Source organism: Neurospora hispaniola, assembly GCF_033458365.1.
Source record: "Neurospora hispaniola strain FGSC 10403 chromosome Unknown B0T23scaffold_14, whole genome shotgun sequence".
Taxonomy (NCBI): Eukaryota; Fungi; Ascomycota; class Sordariomycetes; order Sordariales; family Sordariaceae; genus Neurospora; species Neurospora hispaniola.
In genome coordinates this window covers 326,353-348,883 of record NW_026944419.1, presented here as the reverse complement: position 1 = coordinate 348,883, position 22,531 = coordinate 326,353, and the positions used below count along the sequence as shown (strand labels likewise).

Below are 22,531 nucleotides of genomic sequence, written 5' to 3'. Positions count from 1 at the left end.
GGGAATTGAACCCGGGTCTCGAGCGAATCGAACTGAGATGTTCAAGCTTGACAAGCTCACATACTGACCACTATACTACGGAAGATTTACAGTTGTGAGGCAACTGTCGTAGTTTGGTTGTTGGAAATTTCCGTTGCGCCGGTGTGATTATATGCAGCTATTGTAAACACGGACTTCGCAGTTGCATTCGACGGACTTTGCTGTCCCTAACGTTGACATTGGCATTGCTTGAAGACATGGCTTGCCTGTGGATCTGTCTGTGATGAATTTGAAAATTAATCTCTCACAATACTCCCAGTAAGAGATCATCATGTCACAATAACATCCACCGTTGCCCATGGCCTGCCTCCAAACGCCATTTGATATCGCCTTCCTTTATCTTGTTTGGTCACCTTTCGAACCATCCGTCTTGTATCGGGACATCTATCGTAATATTCCCTCCCTCTACCTCTTTCAGTGAAGATGCTGCTCACTGGCCACCCTCGCTTCCCCCTTACCCCACAACCCGGTATGCGGCCACGTCCAGTTCTTCAAGAACGGCGGATCCATGCCCACCTCAAAGGCCATTGCCTTTGCTTTGAGCTGCTCATTCCTTAGCTGCTCCCTGGCTGCCGCTCCACGATTGCCCAGAATACCCGTCATGTGATCGATAGCCGCCATTGCGAGACTGAATCGATCGGTGCCGTTACGTATGGCCAGCTCCAGGGGGGTATCGATGTTACCCTTCTCGCGGTATCCGCGCACGTGCACGTTGTGCGAACCAGGTCGCTTGTATGTCAGACGGTGGACGAGCCAGGGGTAGGAGTGGAAGTTGAAGATGATGGGCCTGTTGTCGGTGAATAAGGAAATCCACTCGGCGTCCGTCAGGCCATGCGGGTGCTCGTCGTGTGAAATCAGCTTGAAGAGGTCGACGCAGTTGACGCAGCGGATCTTGAGCTCGGGGAAGTGTTGAAGGAGCAGATCGATGGCGGCCAGGGACTCGTGCGTGGAGATGTCGCCGCATGAAGCCATGACCAGGTCCGGCTCTTCGCCGCGGCCGCTGCTGAATTGTGGCCAGATGCCGATGCCTTTGGTGCAGTGAATGGTGGCATCGTCCATGGACAGGTACTGCAGGTGTTCTTGCTTGTCGGCCACAATGACGTTGACGTAGTTGGACGAGCGCAGGCAGTGGTCCGTGACGGAGAGGAGGCAGTTACCGTCGGGCGGGAGGTAGATGCGGACTATCTCGGGGCTCTTATTGGCCACAACGTCGAGAAAGCCGGGGTCTTGATGGGTAAAGCCGTTATGATCTTGACGCCAGACGACGGCGGTGAGGAGGATGTTGAGAGAGGCGACCTTGTGGCGCCACTCCACTTCCAAGCATTTTTCGAGCCATTTGCAGTGCTGGAAGCCAACTGTCAGTAATAATCATGTGAAATTCAAAGAAGGAGACCATACCTGATTGACCATAGAGTCAATGACATGGATGAACGGCTCGTAACTGTTCAAGAGACCGTGACGACCGGTGAGGATGTAGCCTTCCAGCCAACCCTCACATGTGTGTTCTGAGAGCATCTCCATCACACGGCCCTCGGGGGCCAGATTACCGCCGTCCTTATCCTCTTCAAAGTACTCGCCCAGCCAGACCTTCTTTCCAGCTTCGTAAACCTTCCCGAGCTTGTTGGATTCAGTCTCGTCGGGACCAAAAAGTCGGAAGGTGGTAGGGTTCTCGGCAATGATGTCTCGGAGGAACATGGACATATTGGTCATGCTGGCGGCCATAATCGACGCCGGCTTGTCGACCTTGAGGGCATATCTGCGGAAGTCGGGCATCCTCAGGGTCTTCCTGATGGTGCCACCGTTCGCGACGGGGTTGGCACTCATCCGGCGTGTTCTAGTCGGACAGAGATCCTTGAGATCCTCGCTGATCTTTCCATCTCTAAAGATACGATCTGGCTCGTAGCTCTTCATCCACTGCTCAAGGATCTTGAGATGCTCGGGCTTCTCGTGCACATCCGTGATGGGCACCTGATGGGCACGCCAAAACCCTTCGAGAAACTTGTCGTCGATCTTGCGGGGACCGGTCCAGCCCTTGGGACTGCGAAGGATGATGACGGGCCACCTAGGCCTGAAGGCCTTGCCAGACTCTCTAGCTTTTTGCTGGAACTTCTTGATCTCCAGGACACAATGCTCCAGTGTTGCGGCCATAGCCTGGTGCATGGTGTCGACATCGTCGCCCTCAACAAAGTATGGTTCGTAGCCATAGCCGCGGAACAGATTCTCCAGCTCCTTGTGGCTGATACGGGCGAGGATCGTAGGATTGTTGATCTTGTAACCGTTTAGGTGCAAGACGGGGAGGACGGCACCGTCGGTAATGGGATTGAGGAACTTTGTGCTGTGCCATGACGTCGCCAAGGGACCGGTCTCGGCCTCGCCATCACCCACCATTGTCAGGGCGATCAGATTGGGGTGGTCGAAGACTGCGCCAAAAGCATGGGAGATGGAGTAACCTAGCTCACCACCCTCGTGGATACTGCCTGGTGTTTCAGGGGTGGCGTGCGAGCCGATTCCGCCGGGGAAGGAGAAGTGCTTGAAAAACTTCTGCATGCCCTCCTCGTCCTCCGATATTTCTGGATATACCTCGGAGTATGTACCTTCCAGGTATGCCTGCGACAGAACGGCGGGGGCACCGTGGCCGGGGCCGGATATGAAGATGGAATCGAGATCATACTTCTTGATCAAACGGTTGAAATGCATCCATGTGAAGATTTGGCCGGGTGCGGAGCCGAAGTGACCGAGCAGGCGGGCTTTGAGGTGCTTTGTGTCGAGAGGCTCCTTGAGAAGGGGGTTGTCGCGAAGATAAATCATGCCCAAGCTGAGGTATAAGCTGGCTTTGAAGAAGTCATTGAACTTGTCAATCTCTTCCTTGGTAAGAGGTTCCCCCTTGATTGTTGAGCGAGCTGGCCCGAAGGGGCTGATGCTCTCGACTTCGAGCTCGTTCGAATCACTCATACTGGGCAAGTTCCCGCTGGAGTTCTACGAACGGGAGGCTGTGTATCGTGTACCTAGTGTTGTGAGGAGGCACCCAACCAAGTGGCCAGGTGTGGTTCGGTAGTCTCGAAGAAGAAACCCGCGCACGTAGGATTGATTGTGACAATGATCGAAGGAGAGGCAGAACCATGAATGAGGCCATCCGGGAGGGCACTGTCTCTTATAGCAACCACCCTCCTGCTCCCTCTAGTATTACACAGCATGAGCCATGAGGTGTGGTGACGAGTGCTGTGCCTATACTTGGTATCTGCCTTGGCTATCTGGTTTTGCTTTTCTGCTCACGAACAGTCCCCGCCAATGCGGGATCCGTAGTGTCGAACCGGCAAACCAACCCCGTCCCTCTCACATCAATAACTGCTAAATCGGCTCTTCACGGGAAACCTTGTTAGTCCAACGGTGCGCGGACAGGTTATTGACGGTAGGGGTAGCAATGTACCGCATTGGATCACCGAACCCCATACCCAGCATCCTGGCACTCCGAGTCTGGCCAACGAACGCAACGAAAGAAGCTGAACAGTGACCGGAAGAGCTGGGAGAGGTGAGCACGGTTTGAATGGCTGAAATGGCTGGGGTCGGTCAAAGGGGAAAAGATGGGCTGATGTTGGACGATGACGGAGGGTGGGTCACCCATGCCATTGTTCGCCTTGTAACTAGTGTAGAGGGGGATGACATGACCTTTTCTGGATTTTGACAAGGCGGCATTCACGGAGGCACGGCATCGTCCAGGTCCTCCATCATCGCATGCATACTACCATACACTGCAAGCAATTCTCCAATGATTGCCAATGGCCTCGTGTTCAGCCAATCGCGTTGTCGGATTGAGCATGGTGTGGGGATATCCTTTTCTCAGACGTTCGTCTGCGTGCCCGTCTCCATGGCGGGGAGCTGTCTGCTCACTGCTCTTCTCATGTGTGCCCATGGTACGAAATAGCTTTGGCTGGGAGAGCTGTGTAGAGGTAGTCAGCTAGGTACTTACTATTGATAAGGCCATCTTGCCGTCTGTCTACCACTTTTCTTCCACCATGACTGTGCGTAACCATCCGATCGGATTGAGAATTTGAGACACGAGACGGCAGACCAACACAACCACCATCAGTCTCTTCAGACGCTAAACAGCAGGGATGAGCACGTTGATCACTCCCCTATACTCTAATATTGACGTATTCAAGATTTATAGTCGGCACCGCGATCGTCTCGTATCGACAATGTCGGGTATCGGCGCCTTATGCTTTGTGTGCCGTGGGATAAATTGGATGAACTGGGGGACAACCTTGGACCTTCTCTTGTTACTTTATAGCGGGCCACCCGGGCCGTTGCGGGGACGTCCGGGGTCCATCCAATGCCATGTTAGGCCTGTTGCGGGCAGCCGAACGCTTTTCAGGGGGCCAGCACGCACTGCACAGCGGGGTGGTGTTCGACGACAGGGGACGACGGGTAGCCGGGGCTCCCGTCCCCTCTCACCCATGCGTTAAACAGACCAGGGGCATGGCGTTGACGTCGGCGAGGTGCGATTAAACCTTCTAGCTTGACATATCGACATTGTGTACATAGTAGGTACCTTTTCAATCTCAACAGCGGAGATAGCGATTGGAAGGGAAAGCAAGAGCCACGGGGGGCAGCTATCTGGGTTAATTACATCCGTTATCACTTTATAGCTAGCATAGGATAATATAGGTAGTTTTGTTTGAGACTTGTATTCTCACCCCGCTAATGAGCTTTCTTTTTCCGAAAATTTTAGTAATCTGTGTACCTCGTAGCGAGATATGGTCGCTAACAATAACACCTCTTTACCGCACGATAACATCACGGAGCGCTACCAGGTGTATGGATAATTTGGGTAACAATTTACCCCAGCCAAGCAACGTCACGTTTCCAGGGTGCCCCCCCCCCCCCCCCCCCCCCCCCCCACACGTCCCCCGTCGGTATCAGTGGTCATCCAAGCCCGATTAAACATGAACAGGTGGTGGTTGTGTGTGGGCGGCACGATAGCATGCATCCATGTCTCTGTTATAAGACAAGACGTGCGATAAGCTTTATCTAGAGATTTGCTTCCATCCCATTATACCTATGCATTATCGACTTCCCTCATCGACTTAACCAGAAAGACGGACAAAACAGGAGAGGACAACATAAGACCTTGAATCCAGGAAAATAGAAGAAATCGTGGCAGTTACCAAACGATCAGCTGGTTTTAGTGTAAAGTACAGCATAAGACCTATTACATGTCCCTTGTTCTTCCAACCTTTCCTTTCCTTTCCTTTCCTGTCTTCGTGATTTCTCCCTACATTTCTCCCAACCTTCCCCCCTTCCCCTACATATTCTGTCGTTTTTTCAACTCACTGTTTTTGCCATTGGGTCTGCCACATCTTCTTAGACTCCCTACTACATGATCCATAACGCTACAGAAGAAAAGATTTAACTGAGAAAAGAGGTTTAACATGATTCATACAGTGAGAGTATAGAAGATTTAAGGACTAAGACACAATCGAGAAAGCGTATTGCAGGCCGACTTGAAAGTCGGACAATGTTACTGTTCCCTGGATTAACACACCCGAAACAACCTCTTGGGTTTCCAGATTCATTCATCCCTCGGTCAGCCAAGTACAAGGACCGGCAGACTCGTCACCTAACCCAGCGCACTTTGCGGTGCGGACCCGCCGAACTTATTAGAACCCTCATCTTTGGTAAAGACGAGGCAGCCAATCGTGCGTGGGTATCATCGCAGCCTCGTCGCCGGCTTTATTGTTTGATAAACAAGGAAACTCATTCGATTTCTTTTCGTTTCTGATCACCGGCCCCGCCAGTATTTCGCATCCTCCGCTTCTTTCTTTGCATTGTGCGCGAGCTTCCTCAACCCTTCAACGCATTGCCTCCTTAATCCCCCTTTCAACGCATTTGCCCAATATCCTCTGCCATCATACACCAGGTCTCGAAACCGAAGTTGTGCCTGTGTATTGCCCACCACTTCCTGATCTGTTCTCAACTCTCTCCAGTCCCATCCAGATTATTAAGTAGTACGTAGTAAGGGGTATGTAGTATGCGTAAAGATGTTGTTCAGTCCATCCCAAGCCAGGCCAGCCGAGCGGGACCAAATTCGTGGGTGTCGTTGTTCGTTCGTTCGTCCGTCCGTCCGTCCGCCGAGTCCTCTGCAGTTGCGTGATGAGAGGAAAAGTTCATAACGAGAAAAACCAGGAATAGCAAAAGCCAGACAGACATACGAGAGCTGATTAGGTACGTGGGGGGGACACCCAAGTGGATCCTACATTGAAAGCGAGAACGGCGTGATTGACGGCAAAGAATCAGGTAAGGAAACCATTCGTAAAACGACAGGAGGTATAACCAAAACGACAAACACAAAAGGAGATGGCCCAAAAGCTCGCTAACTATGTGCATATATAAACGCAACTAGAAACGACCATGATTCAGAGATGTTAGGATGACCGATAGGATGAAAGCCGGGTTGAGGTCAAAGCGTGATTGGCCCGAATAGCGCTCCAACCATGGACGAAGACCAGACTGCTCTCCGACACCCCCTTGCCCCTTTTCATCCGGCGTGGTCAGTGTTGTAGGTAGGTGGGTGTTGGGAACACTTGGAGTACTGGGAACCGCAAAACGAAAGTGGTATCAAGAGTCAGATGAAGACCGCCAAGCAAAAACGCCACCAACTCCAGGTGAGGGATATCACATCATGGGGATATCATGCCTCACCTCGCAACGGAAAAAGTAAAGCCAGACTGAGTGATGTGTCTACCACCCCTTCTTCCGGGCGAAGCGCTTATTGAGCAGCGCAAGGACCTTGGGCACGTTGAACTGCACGTACTCGAGGTCCAACTCGTCCTGGTTGTCCTTCTGCATTTCAAGGAGATCGTCGAGCTTGAGGTCCAATTCGAGCAGTCCTCGGTTCCGACCTACAGAACTGTCAGTGTTGCTCATCGTTGATGGCAGCTCAGGAGACTCACCCTTGTAATGCAGCGAGATGACAAACGTTCCCGGAAGTGGACTTGTGAAATTGAAGTAGATATTGGCCCTCCTATTGTCCGGGACATTGCTCTTTTGGATGACGCCCTCCTTTTCGAGCTGTTGATGGGTAAACTTGTACGGGCCTAGCACCTGTTGCTTCTGTTGCTTTCTGGTCTTGCCCTCGCTCTGGCTTCGTACGTTGTGAAGATAGCTCTTGTACGTGTCCAACTGGCTGACCAAGTAGGCGTTGTGGTCACGGATTGTCTTGTAAACCTCCTCAAGTTTGATAGTCTCGGACATGACGACTTCCTTGAGTGAGCCGAGATGTTGGAGTTCCTGCTCAACCTCATCTCGTAGCAATGAGAATTGGTCGCTCTTGTCGACAACCTTCAGTTCCTGCAACTGACTCAGCAGCTCCATCGCCCGGATACCTTTACGGACCATCACCGCATCGTTCTTGGACGTGGCAGCCGCGTCGGCGATGCGTTCAAGCCGCAGTGGCCTCCTGGCTACTGACGAGTTTGCCGGGATCGTTCGCAAAATCTGCACAAAAATCGACTTCGCTTCCATAAAGAAGACCTCTTCTTGGGTAATGTCCAGGGCGGCGGTCAGATCGTCAATAGCCGTTTCCCACCTACTGAATAGCGGCAAATTGATGACCCTGTTTTCCTTTCGCGGCACCTGAGGTGGAGCAGTCCCCAACTCTGACATAATGATGGCCAGATGGGAGTTCTCGTCCTTGTACAGCTCACCAGCGTGCTTTTCGAGCAATCCGTGCATAGCGTAGATTTCGTTGAGCGTAATGTCCAGCTGCAAATCCTTCTTGGAAAGGGCGACGTAGTTGTCCATCTCAAGTGTCTCGTAGAAATCTTGCACCTCGCACAGTTCGAGCATAAATCGGTTGACCTTGTCCTTATTGGCATGGATAAAAGGCTGTAGCTTGGCCATGTACGGTTCCTTGGCGTATGACGGCTTATTGGCCAGGTTCTGGAGCATTTTTGCGACGTAGGTGAGCGTCTTTCTCGGCTTGTCGGCAGGTGTGCCGTCGATGAGCATATACGACTTGGGCGTGACGATTGCTGGGTTGATGAAGCGCAGGAAGAAGAAACTGCCAATGAGCGTGCAAATTATCTGATCATTGGCATCGGGGTATTTCCTCTTTGTCAAGCTCCGAATTTGCTTGCAAATCCACCGAATTCCGTAAGGGGTTTCTTCGAGCCCATCGATGATGGTTTCCAAAAACCCATTGGCAATCTCTGTCAACATGGTCAGCCGCGGATTGATGATCTCCTGAACCTTGGGGTTCTCAGCGGCCTCTTCCTGCGTAATTCCCTTGGGGAGCATCGCCTCGGGACTCTCAGGGTCTTTCGCTTCGGCCTCTTCAATCATGCGCTCATAGACCTTGAGCGGGTTAATTTCGAGGTCCAGATCCTTGAGCTCAATCAGGCTGTTGATCCTATCAGCCAAAACCGATTTCAAAAAGCTCTGGCCTGGACCTCTCCTCGTGTATGTCGTCATCATTCTCGAGACCGGGGTGTTGGCGCGAAGAAGCGAAGAGTATTCAGGCGTATTGTCGAATTGGTAGGTCAGGACAGACTACGGCATGGTTAGCGAATTTTCCTAGGTAGCAACATAAGGAGGATCACAAGCTAACCTGAAACATGGTCAAGAGCAGATGCTCTTCACGACTCTCGTATTGATTTCCGTAGATGGTGAACATGACCGTCTGAAGCAGTGAATCAATCTCGGCCATGGTGACAAGCCTACACAAATGCGCAATGTGCCTAGGCTCCGATTGCAGCAGGAAGAGCAAATTTCCGTATTTTTGTGTCTTGTCATCGTTGGGGAAGGCGCCCTCTTGTATATCGGTTGCGTCTTCGAGGTGACTGGCGACTTCGTTTTGCTGTATTGCAGGTCAGCATGTCGTTTGCAGAAAGGAATTGCTGAGGTAGGCCTACCTCTTCCAAAGCCATGCGATTTTGGATCAGCAGGGCAATACGCGAGTCCAAGTAGCGGACATCTTTCTCAAGTACGAAATTCTTTTTGGATTGCGAGGAGATCTTGGTCTTGAGATCCCGCAGCACCTTTTGCGCTGTGGCCAGGGAATTAGTATGCGTTTTCGAGCGAGTAGGTGCACATGGACTGCTAACCTCTAGCAAGCTCATCTTCGATTATGAGATCGGAGTCATTGGCGGACATGGACATGTACAACGCCGACATGGAATACCGCTTGGACTGGCGGGTAGACCGCGAGCCCTCGTAGGAAGACATGGTGTTTTGTCGGGAGAGAGGGTGGAAGGAAGTGGTGGATCCGGTAGAAGCTCGAGAAGGTGTCTGCAACATCACAGACATTCTGGCAAATCTGGCGGGCGACGATGAGGTGTCGAGAGGGTCAGACGCGTGGCCCGGATGAAAAGGATGGCTGGATAGTGGCAACCGCGACAAATGAGTGTTGCTCTATTCTGTACTGAGGATTGATGGGTCGCGCGACTGAGGTTCGGCTCGACGTTGAGCGTGGTCCCGCTGGGACACGCTGATGGAGATTAGGGTGCCAAGAGATTGCGAAAGGAGCGACGGTCGACGTCCACAAAGGTCGCACGAAGACGGTTTCGGCAGGGAGCGAAAGCAATGGTCGTCCAGCGAGCGCCACAATATTATCCTTTCGGGAGTAACGTCGATGTAGCCGACGCAGTGGATGGAGGCAAGCGAATGTCGTGACGGATCAGTGTCAACAAAGTTCGAGAGCAATCGGGCCTCACAGTCGCTGGGTAGCGGGGAAAAGCGAGAGGCGGTCGACTTGTAGCTGGACGCGGTCCGTCGTAATTGCAAGATGGGTCTCGAGCAGAATGAGATAACGGAAGCGGGCGTCGAGGTGATTGTTGTTGCTGTAATGTGGACAAAGAGACTGAGGGACGGTTCGAAGCGCTGGGTGTTGTTGGCGTCTATAGGTGCTAGACAGATGTTAGGGGCCTGGGTCGTTTCGTGGTAGTGTAGCCCGGCCGATGGATTTCACTTGGTGCAATGCGAGGAATGGATGGGTTCGGCTGGAGGGACCGTTCGTTGGTCGGGTTCCTTTTTCGAATTGCGGGAGGGCCCCAGCGCAAAACTTCCGGTTGGGCCTCTCTTTTGGGGGGGGCGAGACCTGGCTGCTGCCCTGCTTTGACGTGCACTGAGTGCGCGCTGGGGGATGCAGCACGAATGCACAAGAATGGTGCCGCAGGAAATTTGGCGGATTTGGTGACAATGAATGTGCAAAGCGACGGATGAGATTGTGGTCAAGCCGCGCTCGAGAGGTAAAAAGAGAGACCGCCTCGATCGGTCTGAGGAGACCAAGAGAGGTTGACCTGAGTGGAAGGTGAAACTGTGGAGAGGGAAAAGAGGGGGAAGAAACGCGTGGGTGGGAACTTTGCTTGAAGCGAAAAATCGCAGCTGCAGTGGTTGCAGTGAGGTGTTGCCGTGCCCTGGTGGTGGGTGCAGTGCTCGATACGACAAGATACGGTATAGTCTTGTGGAGTCTAGCCGGCCAGGGACCTGGCGATATTTTGGGTTTGGCTTCGTTCTGCTAGGTAAGGGGGCGCCTGCGTCCGTAGGTAGAGGTCGTGTACACTAGCTGTGTAGGTAAATTACCGCGTCATCACGCAGTGGAGGCTAAGCCAGAGAGGGATACCTAGAGATAAAACCGCAGCTAAATCCGTCAAGATAACCTCTTTAGTTTCAAAAGGAGCGTGGTTGAGCTGGTACGAAACAAAAGGAGATGATGTCTTGTGTCTCGAGCTGAGTGCCGAACCAAGCACGCTAGAAAGATCCAATACCTACCCAAAGAGAATCGGCGGTCCGTCTCAGAGTCAAAACAGCTCGAATGAACAAGTGCAATTGTCGATGATTGTAGTCCATGGTGGAGCAGGGGACCGGAAAAGGAAAGGATCCAACAGTGAGAAGGGTTCAAACTTCAAAAGGGTCCGTCTGGGCTAGGTATCGCCCACCACCTCCAGGTCGACATTACAGTCCAAGGGGTTCACCATGTATTCCGATATTGCACCTCCATGTCGCTGAAACAATGAGAAGGAGACGGGAAGCAGGGCAGGTGACGGGGATGTCTGTTGCAGATTCGCCTTTACCGGCCTCGAAATCAGGAACCAGAAACACTTGGCTCACAGGCACCCCCGTGCACAGTTCCATCGCCACTGGACGCCGACTCGAAATGTATAAAGGACCATGTTAACATGCGCAACGGGGCATTGAGTGATTTCACTCGACGAGCGAATTGGCGGCCACCTGCACCCACCACCACAGGACCAACAACAAAGATAGGAGGAGGAGGCTGTCGCATTCGACAAAGCAACCCCAAAATCAAGTCCCTCCATTCAGTTCTCAAGAAAGAAATCGCTTTGAGGTTCCATGCCCGGTGCAGGGAGGGGCAACCTACTTTCAAGCCATGTGAGAAACCGACGTCGCAGCTGGGGGGGTGTGCTGCCCCTGGGGGATGGCCTCGAAGGGGGAGACAGGCCGTCCATTGGTCAGGTACCTACATCGGATAACACGAGAGAGTGGGGCCGTTGATTGGGACGGCCGAACACCCACAGACCTTGAGGTTCACACCAACTTCTCCAATGGACCTGCATCCCGCCAGGGCAATGAAAGTGCCCACCTACTGCCCGCCCACGGCCCTAGGTGGAGGGTGCCCGCCGATGTCCATGTGTGCCCGGTACAGTAGGTGTCCTCTGTAACCTCTCCCTCCAGCCCAGTCTTCTTGCCCGATCAAGACACGCCATCGGTCCTGTCCCTTCCTCGTTTGCCCTCCATTTTCACAGCCAGATCCATCCATATGATCCTGTGCTGAAATATGCTTCCGAAAGGAGACGGAGACGGTGGACAGACCCAAGCCAGCTCAGGTAATAAGACCATCACTAGCATTTCCTTGTTTTGATGTCCGCCAGATCGACATCATTCTCCATCACGCCCCGAATCTCATTCCGTTTATCCGAAGTACATGTCTAACACATTTTGCACAATTCAACCTGCAGCGTCTGATACTCCGATACTCGGCACATCTCTGACTCAGGAAAGGAGCCGCAATCTGATCCAAATTGGCATACACATCGGTCATACACAGGCAGGTCTCGCACGAATGTTGTGCATCTCCGTCGTTGGAGACTCTTTCTCGCCAACCAATGTTCATCCTTGGCCAAAGATGAACATGGCATCATTTCTGCTCACTATCTGCGGAGAAGTCTCGTCACACGACGATGTTCCTGCAGTGCGTTGCATCGTCCATGCTCGAAACAGGCTAGCTTGAGGGGGCTCCGTTCCTGGCTAAGCCGGCAACACAAGCTTGGTTGCTTTTCCAATTTTCCTTATTTCAGCCGCCCACAATATTCTTTTGGGTTGCCTCCTCCCACCTTGTTTCTAGCCCACATCAGCCTTCTCTTTTCTTTTCTTTTTGTCACGGTTTTACCCTCCTTCGAATCACATCCCCATAATCTCCTCACAACGTGGTGCATCCCACCGTTCAGATCCAGCAGCCTGGAGCACGTATCGGGTAACCTTACCGGGTGCAATATGTATCACACAAGCATGACGTTTGAACTGGGCAACCCCCGTTATGCACAACAGCAAATTGCCCCAGGCGATCACGGCAGCATTCTCTGCTTATGGCAGCTGCGGGATCGACAACAAATCCTTCAAGGGCGACACAAAAACGAACATGAAACCCCCTGTTGACAGTTGATATGTGTGTGTGTGTGTGTGTGTGTGACACAGCTTCTTCAATAAGGTTGACTCCTTGAATGCGGTCGGTCACTAACGTTGTAACTTGACCTTATCCTGTCTGTTCTTTCCATCAGTAAAGCATCCATGAACACGATTGATGAAGAAAAAAAAGACAAAAAGACAAACAGTGTCAAAAAGACCAGCGAGACAATCCAGAGCACAGTCAACATATCCATTTTTTCAGATCCTCCCAATGGGTTCGTTACCCGAACAGCGTCCAAAATCTGCTCGCCCCCTGTTCCCGCAAACCCGCCCAGCCCAGGGTCTACGGTACCAAACATGCAGACAACGATCTCCCCCAGGCCTACAGGCCACGAGCATTCTGACATGATGATGATGAGGATAGGATCAGAAGGTGACCAGAGCTTTCCTTACTTTACATGGGTTGCCCGATTTTTTTCTTGTCCGTTTTCTCTTCACACTCCAATCCTGGTACCTACCCTCGAGCTACTTATGTAACCAGCCCGTTGGCCCAGCCGGTAACAAGCTATTCGTGCCTGATAAGGCGTTAAGCGATTGACGATTGTCCCTGGAAAATCCCAAAGATACCTGACCTCTACCATAGCTACCATAATGAACGTACCTGGCTAGCTAGCTTGCCCGTATGGCTTGCAGGGATGTCTACTGCATCGTTTGGCCTGTCGTGCGTGCTTGTCTCAGTATCACAAGATTGGCTGCAATCCGCGCTCTTGGTTACACAACTCGCTCAAACAAAGCATTTGGATAATTTCGCAACGGCATTTGGGATACAATATTTGTAGACGAGATACAGCGCCCGCCGTAATGACTGGATTGGCGGAGCTGCACTCTTGAGACATTGTTGTGCCTTCCGTGCCTGCAACAAATACCTAGGTTTAAGCATTGTGAGATCAATGTATGTCTGTCACCTCCTCCGTCGGTCGAGCGGAGCAACCTGCGAGCCTCACTAGTGGATGAGTGGGCGGGCCGAGTAAGATGAAGGGCTCCGTCAACGACAAATAGAATAGTGGGAACGCAGCATGTGAAGGAGGACCCCGAATACGTGGGCACAAGCACAAACAACGAATAACCATGCTGGATATGCAAAACTGTCATCTCAGCACTGTAAAGTCCCTATAGAAGACAGCGCCTGAAAAAAAAGAAGAGGTCTGAGCACTGAGATAACAAAACTGTCTGGACGTTGATGCGCAACGAGATTGCAACCGCTCCAAGGCCATTAGATACAAGAGAAAAGATACCATAAAATTTGAGAGAATGCCAGAAAAGGAGCACTGGAAAGATGTTGGGATTATCTCAGACCCCCAAAACAATTGTTTTTGAAAAAAAAAGGCAAAATGAAAAAAGAAAAAGTGTGGAAAAAGAAAAAATATGGACAAAGAAATGCGCCAGCCGCGAATCGAACGCGGGGCCCATCGATGGCAACGATGGATTTTACCACTAAACCACTGGCGCTAGTTTCAATGGTTACTCACTGCCAGATTCAGAGCCTTATACGTGTAGTATGCAAATGTTACGTTAGTTGAAAGTAGTGTTGGTCAATTTATGCATCGACATCTGATTCCCAAGAAAGATGAAAGAAGCCCTTCTCAACACCTTAGCCTCCAGCCTGAATGCAATATTTGACAAGTGTTCAAATAATTTCTTCAAAGTGTTTAGTCAAGGCAATATATCACCGAGTGTCTATCGAGTGCCCTTGGAGGGGGAGTGGAAGTGTAACAACGAAAAGAAACGGAGGAGGAAATGACATGCCTCTTTTTCCCTGGACAAGAGTCGGGGAACAGTTGTCTCGGATGACATAAGACTGTCCGTCAACGGCATTGTTTCCGAAGTAGCAACATCCCAATCGCCAGTTCCACATCCCCGAGTTTTGTCAAGTCCCGCGTCCCAAACAGATGTTCATGAACAGCACATATTAAAGCCAAACAGCCAATGTAGTCGAATACGCTTTGAAAAGACCACCACAAATGAACAGCCACGTATTGGAATAAAGAGGCTACAAACCAAAGCTTTACACAATTCTCTCTTTACCTTCCTTGTTCATGTCCTCGGCAGTTTACCGAGAGAACAAGGGACCTAAGCGCCAAACAAGAACACATGAACAACGGGATTGTTAACACTTGGGTTTTGAAAGTCCAAGAGACAAGATGCATACATATACTCCGGTCCGGAACCCCTGAACCGAACTCCCATTCAATCAGTAACACATTGTTAAATTATCACCAGCAAACAGCAACTCGAGTAACTTTTCAAAACATACTACCGACCCAACCACTGCCCACCATGCCCACCATAAGCACCGAAGCCAACCTCGACCTCCTCCACTCTATCTACAATGTCCCCTCCTTCTCGCTAATCCTCCGCCACTTCCGCGACACCTGTCCCCGCTCCACTTACGTCTGTCATGCTTGTCGAAGTGTCATCCTCCACAAGTTGGTCCTCGGCGCCTCCCATCCTTCCCTGTGCAACAAGCTGGGCCTCATCCCCTTATTCAAAATGCTGCAAGAAGAAGGACTAACCGCCTCCAGCAACTATGGCCTCGACAAGTCTGATCGCAGAGTACCCAAGCCCGAAGCCATTGATTACATGACAGCACTTGGCCCACCAGAAGTATGGCATAAGGTGTTGACCGCTGGATGGGGGGGTTTTTTGGTCAACTATCTTGTCGTCCAAAAAGGTCCGGGATACTCAACTGAAGAGCTGGAGGACATGGGAAGGAAAGAGCTAGGCAGCCTGATGAGCAAGCTTATCTTTCTCTGCAGCGGAACGTACACCGTCCTGGACCTGTTCCACAACCGCAGATTTGACCAGTTTGCCGAGTGGACAGCTGAATTACTGGCAAACCTTGAGTGCCCAACCGGTGCGTGCAAGGCATTGCAGTGGCAGGAGCTGGCGGGCAGGAACCGGCACGGGGTGTCGGGATCCGTCAAGTCGCTGGACGGCGAGGACGCCATTGTTTTTGCGAAAATCGTCTTGTTTTCGGTCAGATCGCTGTTGGACCCTCAAATTCGTAATGTTATCGACAAACACCCCGGTCTGGTACCGCATCTCGAGAAGGACTTTGATCCGAGAGTGGTGATGCCGTCGGCGGCGAGGAGGTACGCATGGAGGCCTCAACGACTCGTTGAGATGGCCGTTAGAGATGCTAGTGGATTATTCGATGAGGCCAGGGAGAAGGGGTACTTTGATATTTTGATCGAGGAGGGTAGGGAGAGATGGAGAGCGGCGAAGAATTTGGCGAAGAAGGAAGAGGAGGAGGAGGCTTACGAACCCTACTACTAGTAGGTGGACCTCCTTTCTTACACGGCTTTTTCCACAAATTGTTTCTTTGTGTCACCTTTTGGTTTCGGCTTGCAATTTTTGGTTTCTTGATTTTATGTCCAAGTTTCTTTGATGGTAGAGGTAAGTAAGTGCGAGAATTCACCATTTGAAGGGGTCGCTTCCATGTCGGGAGTTGTCGATAGGTAGAGAGAGATAGTGATAATACTATAATGGTCACCTGGAGAAATTATGGTGCGTTTGAAAGATTTTTGATTGCAACTGAGATATGTCAATCAATCAACGATGAAGTGTGATGCACTGCAATTGCGGGTGAATGGGCGGTAGGTACCTCTACCTAGATCCTTATATGGCGAGATTGTACGACTGGAACTGCTGCGTTCCACCGGCTTAGGAAGGAAGGGAGCTGCCGAGCCCCGCAAAGCAGCCACCTGCCTTACAATCTCGGCAAAGGGAAGCCCAAGACGTCTACAAACTGTTGAAAGAACATGGGACAAACCCATTGGCACCTTATATTCATGACCGACCAACTCCCACGGATGCTCGACATACTCGGTCCGTGTTCGTTCCGGCAGTAGTACGGTAACGGAAGCATTTTTTTGGTGGCAGAAAAGCTTTGGGTTAGGGTTAGAAGAGATCCCCTTACTGCACTACTGCCACAACGAACACGGCCTCGGCAAGTAAAACATCAAAATCACTTACTTTGTCGAGTCATGGAGCCTCGCCGTCTATTCCAAGGTCTTCAAGAACATTATCGCTCGAGGTCACAACGAAGGTTGCTTGGCATGGCTGCCAACATGAGCCACGGGTTTCACTTCCACCTGAGGAGATACGCGATAAACTTGACAAGAGCTTTGAGATGGCTGAGGTGCTGGTGATAAAGTACGTCGTGTTCAGACCGCCTGGGAAGAAATGGGAAAGCGTATGTCGTGGGATCTGATGGATGAGAGGGGTTTGAAGTATATCTCACCAGTGTATCGTGAATTTAGGTCGTTCTCTCACCTCAATGATATTATCGTACTGCCCTTGGAGTGGCCCGAGATAGACGCCTCCTACTATTTAGAAAAGCTTGTCAATAAAAGATCGGCCTATGGAAGGCTGAAAGCGGTCATGCCGCCCGAATATATCAAGGAACACTTAATACATAGGTAAAACTGATCTTGCGTTGAAATAGGATGACTTTCTTTCAATTCTATTTCACCCGCTCTTTGAAACTAGCGGGGAGAAGCTTGCGGCTTTTGAGGATGTGCCCAAACGCATTGCGAATAATGCGGACCATCTTCCGTGGCCCATGTCGAGACGTTGCGGCAGTGGGATGAGAATGAGGACGGAAGACAGGTCAGATGCCCAAAGGAGTGCGCCGCGGCAATACGATCACCTCGTCTTACCCTCGGCCCACTTAAGTCGTTCGATATTATTACCAAGAAAATGAATGGACTTTCACCCTGTTGGTCAGCGTCAGCCATTACCTGGGGTAGGAATATCATCCCTGCTTCCCCCGGCCTAGGTGCCTTGATCAAGTCTATCTACATTCTGTCTCCTCAGTTGCCACATCCTTCCTCCACAACCGTTGCTTTCAGTCTTGTTCACAACTTCCTCGTCTTTCTGCAGCGAAGCTCACCACAAGATTTACCCAAACCCACTGCTAACACCCCCCCCATCAACAACCAACGATGGCGTCCCGCGCTTTCTTCGACCCCCTCACTCTCCTCCGTCTCGCCCCCGCCATCAGCAGCACCGCATCCTTAACTCTAGCCTGGGACCAGCACTGGATGCTGCGCATCTTCACCCTTCCCGAACTCGAGCTCGACAGCAACCTGTATCTGCCCAAATGGTTCCACGCCTTCTTCCGCGCCGGCTTACCGAGCGTCCTGGCTTTTCTCTCAGTTACCATGACGACAGCGACGCTCAATCTCCGTTCAGAGAGTCTCTTGCTCAAGCGAAGAGGTTCGTACTACTGGTACGCGGCCGGGGCAGCGCTTGCGGCGGGACATCTGCTTTTTGTTCCGGCTGTGGCGCCGAGGATTCAGGCTATTGTTGAGGATGAGACCAAAGAGAAATCGGTGGGAGAGTTGAGAAGGTGGTTGAGAGTCAATGGTATCCGTGGGTTGACTACTGATTTGGGGGCTTGGGTGTGCTGTGTTGTTGCTGTGGTTAGGACTTTCAGTGTGTGAAAGAGCGTCCGAAAGCACCACGCAAAGGGGGGGTTGCCGTCGGTCGCAAAGGCATTTGTGGTTGTGGTCTTTGTTTGTCGCCGATGGCTCTTGTTCGAGGACCGAAGTAATTCGTTCCACTTGTCATTGACAATTCCCTTGTCTATGCCATAATTCGGAATTCGTCAATGAGAGCCCTCCACATTCGGTTTCTGCACAAAGAGAGAAGGCTTGCCTTACCTACTCATTGTTCAAGTACCGAAACGGCTTACACTTCATCACCGGAATCCTTTCATCGAGTCGTAAATTTAGAAGAACAATGAAATGCGATCATGAGGACTCGGACTTCTTTGCTGAACAGAGCCACAGAGCGGAGAAGAACAAGAGTGAGGGAAAAAGTATAAGATCGGGACGGGTTGAGCAGCTGTTCACCGTTCAGTTCAACAATAGCCAAACTTCAACATTCGAGAAGAGAGAAACCAAGAAAAGTAAAGTCACCACCAAGAACGAAGCCAAGATCGCAACCCACCTCCAATAGTTACCTACCCACACTAGAACAAAAAGAGGGACCAATAGAAAGGAAAGAAAAAAGACCAAAATGCCACCAAAGAAGACCAACGCAAGGAACAGGGTCACCAAGGGCGGCCGTCTCGGCCACGGCCCCAAATGGACCCCCTTCAAAGCCTGGAACGCCTCCCGCACCGCCCGCGAGACCATCCCCGGCGCAATCTGCAAGCAAGTCGACTCTTTCTACGCCGACCCGCGTCGGTGGAACGCCGCCGGCCGTCCGCAGCGCCCGCGTCTCTCCACGCTCCCCAAAACAGAAGCCGAGAACGAGTCCGAGTGCATCGCGGACCGCGCGCGCGCGGCGCTTGCCGAGCCCATCGACGCTCCGGAGGTGAAGTACTGCTATACCTGCTTCGAGTGCGGGCGGAATCCGGATGATCCGGAGTGCAGTGTGCAGTGTTATGACGAGCTTCACAGCGGTGGCGGTAGCAAAAACGGCATGAAGACCTTTTTCAAGAAGTGGCTCGAGATCCGACACACGGGCACCGCCGAAAAGGGGTACGGCGTGTTCGTCAAGACGAACGGTCGTTACGAGATCCCCAAGGGGGCGTACTTGGGTCATTACGTCGGCGAGATCATTCCTGGGCCGACGAAGGGGTATAATGCCAACAACAAGTACCTTTATGAGCCGCAGGTTGGGCTGGAGTGGGACACTGACCGGCCCATCATTGATGCGGGCAAGATGGGGAATTGGACAAGGTTCATGAATTCGAGCTGCGATCCCAATGTGAGCGAGTCGATTATGCAAATTGGCAAGGTTAGGGTGATTGCGTTCTTTGCGAACAAGACGTTGAAGTCCGGGGACGAGCTCTGTATTTATTATGGGGATGATTATTTCAGGGGTCATGGTCTGTTGTGTACTTGTGACAACTTTGAGGGATCGCATGATCCGACGGCCGTTGAAGCGGGACTCAAGGCGAGGGAGCGGCATCAGCAGGCTCTGGCTCTGCAATCTTGATTGATTGAACCCTTGGCTTGGCTCACACCGTAGTAGGTAGTTAGATAACTGTCTTTGGCCTGGCGCTGTAGGATACCCGATGCATATAGACCTGCTTTTGATCTTTGGATATATAAATCTTATCTTAAACCTGATCGTTATCTGACACATGTGACTAAACTCCCATTAGCCAACGTCGCTCTCCATCTCTGCGAAGATGGGTATGGGAAAGGCGATGTAGACGAACTTCGTACCACAATCTTTTTCAAACCATTCTCTTAATCATCCCATAGGGTATCATATCAATCGACTCTTAGCACCTTCTTTATCAACAAAACAAGAGTCCTCTTACCAAGCAGCCTCCATTCGTTTACTCCACCTTTATGCCGACACCTCCTTCTTCTCAAACTTCTTATTCCCTGCAAACCCCTTGGCCTTTTTCGGATCAAAGTTCTTTCCCAGGTATCCCTTAGGTTTCTTCTCGGCCTCCTCCTTTTCCTTGTCCTCCCTCTTCTTGGGTGCCGCCGCTACTCTCGCCGTCTCGGGGTCCGTCTCCTTCGCCCACCTGACCCAGTCATGGCGTCTGTGGCTCCACAGGTCACCCTTCCACGTCCGCCAAACGTTGCGTCCCAGCCACGTCTCCCTGAGATCACGTTCGTATTGCGCGAGTTGCGAGATGATGTTCTCCTTCATGTGGAAGGGGACCGCAGGCGCGTTAGGCTCGGCCGGCTTGGATGGCAGAGTGATGATTGCGTTGAGGATGGCAGAACCGTGCTGCGATGTGGCGAGCTCGTATACGTGCGGAAGAAGGGACGACACGAGGACCTTGTGGAAGGTCGGGGTTATGGCGGGTGTCTGAAGAGCCTTGATGAGGATTGAAGAGGTGTTATGCGAGGTGGTGGCCATCTTCATAACCTGTGCCGGCTTAAGGGCAGCAAGTGACGATTGAATGGCCTTTGAGGGTTGCCCGGGAATGGCTAGCAGGGCGGCGACGAGTTGCGAGCCATGGTTGAGCATAAATGCCTTGTTCTTGGCTTCTTGGGTTTGGAACTTGGGCTGCTGCTTCTCCTTCTTTTCCTGTGCTTCTTCCTCTCCTACTTCCTCGGTCGACTGTGGCTTTTGCTCCTCCTCGCTGACCTCCTCGTCGAGCATGCAGAGCTTGGGCACGAGGTTCTTCCAATCGTTACCGTAAGCAGATGTAAGAGCCTTGAGAAGGGAGTTGATCTCATCAGTGCCGTTACGGACGTTGCAGCGCTCGAAAAGGGTTTTGATAACGTTGAAACGTCCCTTGTCGACGAAGCTCGCCATCTCAGGCAAGGACTTCTCAACGGCGTCGGCGAGATCTTCTCTGCTCAGGCGGTTGAGAACCCTGATGGCGGGGTAGCAGGCGATATCGTTGCGAAGCAGACTCTGGATACGAGGGCCGAAGATGTGTTGCTGAAGACCCTTGAAAATCTTACCAGGGCAGTGGGTGATGAGTGTTTCGAGAAGTCGCGAACCAATTGGGTCGTAGATCATAGAGTTGACGAACTCGGCGGCTTGGGTGGTGTTATCGGCAAATGCGGCGGGCGCGTCGGGCACAAGCATGCCCAAAAGTGTGATTTCGGACTGTGTCTCCTCCTTCTTCGTCTCCGCCTCGTCATCGTCCTTCTTCTGCTTCTTCTCTTTCTTCTCCTTGTTCTTTCCAAACATGGTCAACTCCAGCTCCAATAAGAGCTGCAGTGTCGGGTTACCGGTGGGATGCTTCGCCAGCACCCTCAATGCCGTGGCATCCATTGTCGCTGTGGAATCGTCAATGATCTTCTTGATCGCCATCGTAAAGGACGACGGAACCGCTCTGATCTGGGAGCTCAATTCGCTCGCATTTGCCGCAGCACCTTCCACCGTGATGTACTCCTTCTTCCTGCTCTGCAACAGACTCTTTGTGCCGGCCTGATCCAGCGGCCTTCCGGACAGGATAACCAGCAGCGCGCGCATAGCGTGCGAGCCGTACCTATCGCTGAGCAAAAATCCCAAATGTTCCTCCAACTCGTCCAGCGTCAGCAGGAAGAGATCTTCCATTGACGACTTCATGGCCTCCGTCTCCTCTTCGCCCTCCGGGAGGGGCTCCTGCTCGTACTCGCCGCTCAGCTCCTGGGTAACGACGGGCGCTGACTGCAGAAATAGCTTTTCGCAACAATGACTGGCAAAGCGATGGGTGACGAGCGAAATGAAATGGCCGCCAAACGCGTCAAACAGGCTCTTCTTTTGGCGGGTGTTGGACAGCAGGATGAGGCGTTCCATAAGCCGCGAGCAAGATTGACTGCTGGCCAGCTTGAGCTCCTTGCCGCGCATCTCCTTGTAAACGTTCTGCAGAAATATGTCACGCTCCTCAGCGGAGGGGAAGTCGTTCAGCTCGAGCAATTCGTCGGCGTGGCGGAAGTATTCTTGCTCCTCTTCGGCGAGCATGCCGAAGAACTCGCGCTCGAAGTTGGTGTTGGGGCCACGACGGCCCTCGGGGGCGCTGGAAAAAGCATTCTCGTCGTAGATACCGTCCAGAGGAGGAGGAACGTAATCGGCGGCAGCGGGAGCGAGGGCCTCCTGCTGGGCCTCTTCGCGGCGTTGCTTCTTGATGTCTCTTTCTTCTTCGTGTTCGATTTCTCTTTCTCTCTTCTTGGCGCGCTTCTCGTCGCGCACCAATTGGCGTTTTGACTTTCTGTTCTTGCCCATGTTGCCGGTCTCTCGGTCGATCGGTGGCGTGGACTGGTGTGAAGAGGGGTGAGGTTAAGCGTGGATGGGCGAGGCGAACGATTGTTGCTGGATGAACTTGTTGAAATCCAAATAAAAAGTTTCGTTATCTTATCGCCGAACGAGCACCTTG

General features: G+C 51.9%; 8 protein-coding genes and 1 non-coding gene across 9 annotated transcripts; 4 read left to right on the top strand and 5 right to left on the bottom strand.

The window, feature by feature from the left end:
* Positions 1–275: 275 nt before the first annotated feature.
* B0T23DRAFT_58568 (XFP N-terminal domain-containing protein) lies at positions 276–3,199 on the bottom strand. Its single transcript, XM_062841507.1, has 2 exons — positions 1,438–3,199; positions 276–1,383 (listed from the first exon to the last, which is right to left on the bottom strand). Exons 1-2 carry the CDS (start codon positions 2,989–2,991, stop codon positions 454–456), a joined length of 2,484 nt encoding a protein of 827 aa, XP_062687822.1. The 5' UTR covers positions 2,992–3,199; the 3' UTR covers positions 276–453.
* Positions 3,200–5,951: 2,752 nt separating this feature from the next.
* Positions 5,952–6,600, bottom strand: B0T23DRAFT_58515 (uncharacterized protein). Its single transcript, XM_062841505.1, has one exon. It carries the CDS (start codon positions 6,421–6,423, stop codon positions 6,085–6,087), a length of 339 nt encoding a protein of 112 aa, XP_062687821.1. The 5' UTR covers positions 6,424–6,600; the 3' UTR covers positions 5,952–6,084.
* Positions 6,601–9,676, bottom strand: B0T23DRAFT_58521 (putative RasGAP group protein). Its single transcript, XM_062841506.1, has 4 exons — positions 9,141–9,676; positions 8,949–9,082; positions 8,645–8,893; positions 6,601–8,586 (listed from the first exon to the last, which is right to left on the bottom strand). Exons 1-4 carry the CDS (start codon positions 9,340–9,342, stop codon positions 6,778–6,780), a joined length of 2,394 nt encoding a protein of 797 aa, XP_062687820.1. The 5' UTR covers positions 9,343–9,676; the 3' UTR covers positions 6,601–6,777.
* A 4,443-nt stretch (positions 9,677–14,119) lies between these two features.
* B0T23DRAFT_t437 lies at positions 14,120–14,190 on the bottom strand. The gene has a single exon. It is a non-coding gene; the product is annotated as a tRNA-Gly (tRNA).
* A 579-nt stretch (positions 14,191–14,769) lies between these two features.
* On the top strand, positions 14,770–16,516 carry B0T23DRAFT_391369 (uncharacterized protein). The gene is made up of 2 exons (XM_062837936.1): positions 14,770–14,900; positions 14,969–16,516. Exon 2 carries the CDS (start codon positions 15,019–15,021, stop codon positions 16,015–16,017), a length of 999 nt encoding a protein of 332 aa, XP_062687819.1. The 5' UTR covers positions 14,770–14,900; positions 14,969–15,018; the 3' UTR covers positions 16,018–16,516.
* A 1,078-nt stretch (positions 16,517–17,594) lies between these two features.
* Positions 17,595–18,476, top strand: B0T23DRAFT_58464 (uncharacterized protein). The gene has a single exon (XM_062841504.1). The coding sequence runs from the start codon at positions 17,688–17,690 to the stop codon at positions 18,186–18,188; it is 501 nt and encodes a 166-aa protein (XP_062687818.1). The 5' UTR covers positions 17,595–17,687; the 3' UTR covers positions 18,189–18,476.
* A 10-nt stretch (positions 18,477–18,486) lies between these two features.
* B0T23DRAFT_328114 (uncharacterized protein) lies at positions 18,487–18,705 on the top strand (the record flags this gene model as incomplete). The annotated part of the gene is made up of 1 exon (XM_062835663.1): positions 18,487–18,705. The coding sequence occupies one exon, from the start codon at positions 18,487–18,489 to the stop codon at positions 18,703–18,705; it is 219 nt and encodes a 72-aa protein (XP_062687817.1).
* A 60-nt stretch (positions 18,706–18,765) lies between these two features.
* Positions 18,766–19,692, top strand: B0T23DRAFT_400450 (uncharacterized protein; the record flags this gene model as incomplete). Its single annotated transcript, XM_062838484.1, has 1 exon — positions 18,766–19,692. One exon carries the CDS (start codon positions 18,766–18,768, stop codon positions 19,690–19,692), a length of 927 nt encoding a protein of 308 aa, XP_062687816.1.
* Positions 19,693–19,793: 101 nt separating this feature from the next.
* On the bottom strand, positions 19,794–22,510 carry B0T23DRAFT_391364 (armadillo-type protein). The gene is made up of 2 exons (XM_062837935.1): positions 20,024–22,510; positions 19,794–19,846 (listed from the first exon to the last, which is right to left on the bottom strand). Exon 1 carries the CDS (start codon positions 22,378–22,380, stop codon positions 20,053–20,055), a length of 2,328 nt encoding a protein of 775 aa, XP_062687815.1. The 5' UTR covers positions 22,381–22,510; the 3' UTR covers positions 19,794–19,846; positions 20,024–20,052.
* Positions 22,511–22,531: the final 21 nt, after the last annotated feature.

Excerpts from the sequence above, each read along its gene's own strand:
- B0T23DRAFT_58568 (XM_062841507.1), bottom strand. The coding sequence starts at position 2,991 with ATGAGTGATTCGAACGAGCTCGAAGTCGAGAGCATCAGCCCCTTCGGG. Across the intron at positions 1,384-1,437 it reads TTGACTCTATGGTCAATCAG|CACTGCAAATGGCTCGAAAA; the intron begins GTATGGTCTCCT and ends GTTGGCTTCCAG.
- B0T23DRAFT_58515 (XM_062841505.1), bottom strand. The coding sequence starts at position 6,423 with ATGCACATAGTTAGCGAGCTTTTGGGCCATCTCCTTTTGTGTTTGTCG.
- B0T23DRAFT_58521 (XM_062841506.1), bottom strand. The coding sequence starts at position 9,342 with ATGTCTGTGATGTTGCAGACACCTTCTCGAGCTTCTACCGGATCCACC. Across the intron at positions 9,083-9,140 it reads CGAAGATGAGCTTGCTAGAG|CGCAAAAGGTGCTGCGGGAT; the intron begins GTTAGCAGTCCA and ends CCCTGGCCACAG. Across the intron at positions 8,894-8,948 it reads ATCGCATGGCTTTGGAAGAG|CAAAACGAAGTCGCCAGTCA; the intron begins GTAGGCCTACCT and ends CCTGCAATACAG.
- B0T23DRAFT_391369 (XM_062837936.1), top strand. The coding sequence starts at position 15,019 with ATGCCCACCATAAGCACCGAAGCCAACCTCGACCTCCTCCACTCTATC.
- B0T23DRAFT_58464 (XM_062841504.1), top strand. The coding sequence starts at position 17,688 with ATGGCGTCCCGCGCTTTCTTCGACCCCCTCACTCTCCTCCGTCTCGCC.
- B0T23DRAFT_391364 (XM_062837935.1), bottom strand. The coding sequence starts at position 22,380 with ATGGGCAAGAACAGAAAGTCAAAACGCCAATTGGTGCGCGACGAGAAG.